At 48.9% G+C, this 4,130-nt stretch overlaps 1 protein-coding gene across 2 annotated transcripts; it reads left to right on the plus strand.

Annotated features, from left to right (window-relative positions):
- The first annotated feature begins 944 nt into the window (after positions 1-944).
- BEX3 (brain expressed X-linked 3) lies at positions 945-2,434 on the plus strand. Of its 2 annotated transcripts, none has more exons than XM_025855344.2 (3): positions 945-1,003; positions 1,387-1,468; positions 1,870-2,434. In XM_025855344.2, exon 3 carries the CDS (start codon positions 1,882-1,884, stop codon positions 2,188-2,190), a length of 309 nt encoding a protein of 102 aa, XP_025711129.1. In that variant the 5' UTR covers positions 945-1,003; positions 1,387-1,468; positions 1,870-1,881; the 3' UTR covers positions 2,191-2,434. The 2 variants fall into 2 exon arrangements, with proteins under 2 accessions (XP_025711129.1, XP_025711128.1); XM_025855343.2 differs by having other exon boundaries at positions 947-1,003; positions 1,825-2,434.
- Positions 2,435-4,130: the final 1,696 nt, after the last annotated feature.

The following is a 4,130-nucleotide window of genomic DNA, read 5'->3' on the forward strand; positions in this document are numbered from 1 at the left end:
GGAAAGTTTGTAAAGGGAAGCAGGGAGTAAAAAAGGCTCCTTTTCTCCAAAGACTATGGTATCAAAAACATCACAAATTTACATTAAATGGCCAATATCTGACAACTGGACTTCTCCCTAAAGATTTACTTTACAGATCGTTTTGAAAATACCAACTGCGTACATAAAGATGCCTCTTTTTTCAAAATAGAAATTTGAAACAAGCTAGTATGTTTCAAAAGGGATGTTAATGTTGTGTGGAACTCAGAAAATATTTTCTGTGTTATACAGGTGAATATAATGAGTAAATGAGGCTTTTTCATCCCGCAAGATGAAGCGTTTCTTTCAAAAGTGAAATCTCGCAATTGTTAATTTTTTGAGGCATGCTGATTTAAAAAAAAAAAAAGGAAATAAAAGAGAAATTCTTTGGAAGAATTCACTGTCTCCTGGCCTCTTTCTGACAAGTCCCCTGCTCCCACCCCACCCCAGCCCTCATTCTAGATTTCCTGGGGATCTGAATTCAGGGGACGCAGTGGCAATGGTGGCGGTGTACTTGAGGGTGGGTGGGGGAAAGAGGGGGTGCGGCCAGCGAGAAGGGGAGAGAAAGCAGAACAGGCCAAACTCAAGGCCCAGGGCGGGAGTGGGAGGGGTGGAGGGTGTTGCAGACCCTCCCGGGTAACCAGAAAAGGGTAAACTCCAGCCGCAGGGAGGTGAGGCACTAGTCGGCCCTCAAATTGGAGAGGACCAAGCTGAGCGACAGGGCGGTGCGCGCTGGGGCTCAGCGCAGAAACAGGAGGAGGGGGTTGCGTGCGCTTGTGCGTGAGGCAAGGGGTGGAGGCGGGCACTCCCGCCGCACAAGCCGCGGGAGTTGGGGGGCGAGCGCGTTGGTGACGCGGGGCCCTCACGTGACCTGGAGCTGCAGAGCGACGCAGCCTTCGGTGCAGTCGTCACTCCCGTCTGGGTACCGGCTCCCCGCGGTCCTGCGCCGGGCGGGCTGGCATCGGGCCCGAGGAAAGCGGAGCAGGTAAGGGCTCCGGGGCCCGCGCGCCGAGGCCAGGTAGGCAGCTGTCGGCCTACCCCGGAGGCCGGCGCAGGGGATCGGCGCAGCGGGTCCCGGCCAGCTTTCTCCACACCCAGCATTCTTGGGCACATCAGTAGTGGCCCCCTGGGGTGGGGGTGCTGGGGCGGCCGTTGGCGGGGGCAACTAAGAGCGACTGGAAGTCACCCCCAAGTTCCTACAGGAAAATGGTGAACCTCCGGGGCAGGATGGGGGGGGCTAGGGGTGAGGGCGGGAATGCAGATGGGGGCGGCCAGGGGGGCCCGGGACCCGGAAGGGACCAGGTGGTGGCCGGTCGGCGTCAAGCGCTTCGCAACAGTCTCCGCTCCCTCCACGCCGGCCCTCTGCAGGTTTGCGGGTGTAGGTGTCAAGTGTCGTGGCGGCGCACTCACGGCGAGAATCGGGAGGAGGAGACAGCAAGGATAGGCCCAGGTCTGTGCGGGGGATAGTTGGGGGGGGCGGGTGCAGAGCCCAGTTTGAGACCCCCCCCTCCCATCAACCTCATCCACCCCATTCCCCTGCCCCCCAGTCCTCCATTTTGGTGCCTGCGGAGCTCGGGGAAAGAATCCTGGGAAAGGAAAAATGGTGGGCTTCAGGGGAGGGAGGGAAAAGGAGAGAGCTGGAGGGAGGGGCTCGATTCGGAGGCCCCCTAGAGGACGCCTGAAGCTCCTAAGGTGGGAAAAAAAATAAAATTTACAAAACCTTAGATAGCAGAGCTCTGAATCCTGCTGATCAGTGCACCAAGCATTCAGTCTCTCTCCTTGCCTTTGTCTTACTTGTGTTCAAAGAAAAACAACCAGGAAAAAAAAAATCTCATGGCAGATATCCACCAGGAAAACGAAGAAATGGAGCAGCCCATGCAGAATGGAGAGGAAGACCGCCCTTTGGGAGGGGGAGAAGGCCACCAACCTGCAGGAAATAATAGACGGGGACAGGCTCGCCGACTTGCTCCAAATTTCCGATGGGCCATACCCAATAGGCAGGTCAATGATGGGATGGGTGGAGATGGAGATGATATGGAAATGTTCATGGAGGAGATGAGAGAAATCAGGAGAAAACTTAGGGAGCTGCAGTTGAGGAATTGTCTGCGTATCCTGATGGGGGAGCTCTCTAATCACCATGACCATCATGACGAATTTTGCCTTATGCCTTGACTCCTGCCATTTTCCATGAGATTAATACTGTGATTCAACACTGTTCTTTTTCCTTGCATTTTCCTGATATACCTTTACTGATTCGTTTGCTGTGAACCTTATGTAATTTCCATGTGTCAGGTGGGTTCTGTGTTACCAGATTCCAATTGAAGATTGCCTTGGCACCCAGTCTAAGTTTCTGTCAACAGTAGAGTCACCCAGTTGCATGAAAAAGTGTAAAGTTAATAAAGCAATTAAAAAGCAATCTATACATTTATTATTGTCTCATTTAAAAGCATATGTATATATTATATGACCCCCAAAATCAGAAATAAGATGTCTCAGGTGTTAATTCGGTATTTCTCTGTAGTTGGATAATATGTGACTTTTCCCCTCTTATTATCTGGAGTTTTAGAAGCAAAAACAATTTTTCAAGGAGTCCGAATATAGTACAGGTATATAATACTGGTTCAACAAACTTTAAGAGTGAACTTTAAGAACTTTCCAGTTTTAAGTGGAAGAATAAACCCTTTATTACAGATACATTCATTTTATTTATTTTTATTTTGTTTTTTAAAGATTTTATTTTTACAGAGAGAGAGAGAGAACAAGCAGGGGGAGCAGCAGAGGGAGAGGGAGAAGTAGGCTCCCCGCCGAGCAGGGGGGATGCTGGACTCCATCCCAGAAACCTGGGATCATGACCTGAGTTGAAGGCAGACGCTTAACTGACTAAGCTACCCAGGCGCCCCTAGATACATTCCTTTTAAAAGTCAATTTTCTTGGAGTACTGGGGTGGTTCAGTCGTTAAACATCTTCCTTCGGCTCAGGTCCATCCCAGGGTCCTGGGATCGAGCGCTGCATAGGGCTCCCTGCTCGGCGGGAAGCCTGCTTCTCCCTCTCCCACTCCCCCTGCTTGTGTTCTCTCTCTCGCTGTGTCTCTCTCTGTCAAATAAATAAATAAAAAATCTTTTTAAAAAAGTCAATTTTCCTTTCTGTGAAGAGGGGAATAATGCTTGCCTTACAGGGCAGCTGAGTGGAATAGATGAGGTATGGAACTGTGTTGGGCTGCCTACTCTGCAACTCCATCAGGTGCTTGGGAAGTACTAAAGGGAGTTTTCACCTATGCTCACATTTTGTCCAAAGGGCAAAAATAGTTGGCTTCCACCTTGTCATTTCTCTGATATTTGCAGTACTTCTCCCCTGATCTAGTACCATGTCAGTTAGGCATACTTAACCTTCTTCTGGGTTCTGATTCTGTTTTCATTGCCGATGTGAGTCCTCAAGGTAACAAAAACCCACTGATTTCTCTTGAGTCCCTGGTGAGCTAAACCCTGCTCCTTTGACTCCTATATCTGGAGAATGTCTTTCTCCCCCCTTTAAAGATATTTATCCAAGTGAGTACCACTCCCGTGGTTTTTGGTCTTTTGTTGGTTCTAACAAAATAGCCCTTTTTTGGTATTTTTGTGCTCCTCTTCAGAGAATTCAGACTTCAATGCACTGGGGCCTAGCTCAGGAGATATATCTAGATGTCTCACCATGGTGTGTCTAGAATTACACTACTTCAAACCTCCCAAACACACACAGGCTGAAAGCTTTGTTTTGCCTGTGTTTTTAGCCTTTGGGGGCATTTTCTCAAAAGAGTCTGGGCAGGCTTACCCAACCAGTTTAACAGACCTACCTAGAAGATATCCAAATTACATTAGGGGGACACATTTTAAAGCTGAAACACTCCCATTTTTATTCCTTCCACACCTGAAACATGAAATTGCTTTGTAAGTTCTTAAAAACTATATTATATGTTAAAAAAAAAAGAAGAAGAAGATAGCAGGAAGGGAAAAATGAAGGGGGGAGTCAGGGGGAGACGAACCATGAGAGACTATGGACTCTTTGAGAAACAAACTGAGGGTTCTAGAAGAGAGGGAGGAGGGAGGATGGGTTAGCCTGGTGATGGGTATTAAAGA

Source organism: Callorhinus ursinus, unplaced genomic scaffold (assembly GCF_003265705.2).
Source record: "Callorhinus ursinus isolate GAN/ISIS: 27379988/994484 unplaced genomic scaffold, GSC_fseal_2.0 scaffold154, whole genome shotgun sequence".
Classification (NCBI taxonomy): domain Eukaryota; kingdom Metazoa; phylum Chordata; class Mammalia; order Carnivora; family Otariidae; genus Callorhinus; species Callorhinus ursinus.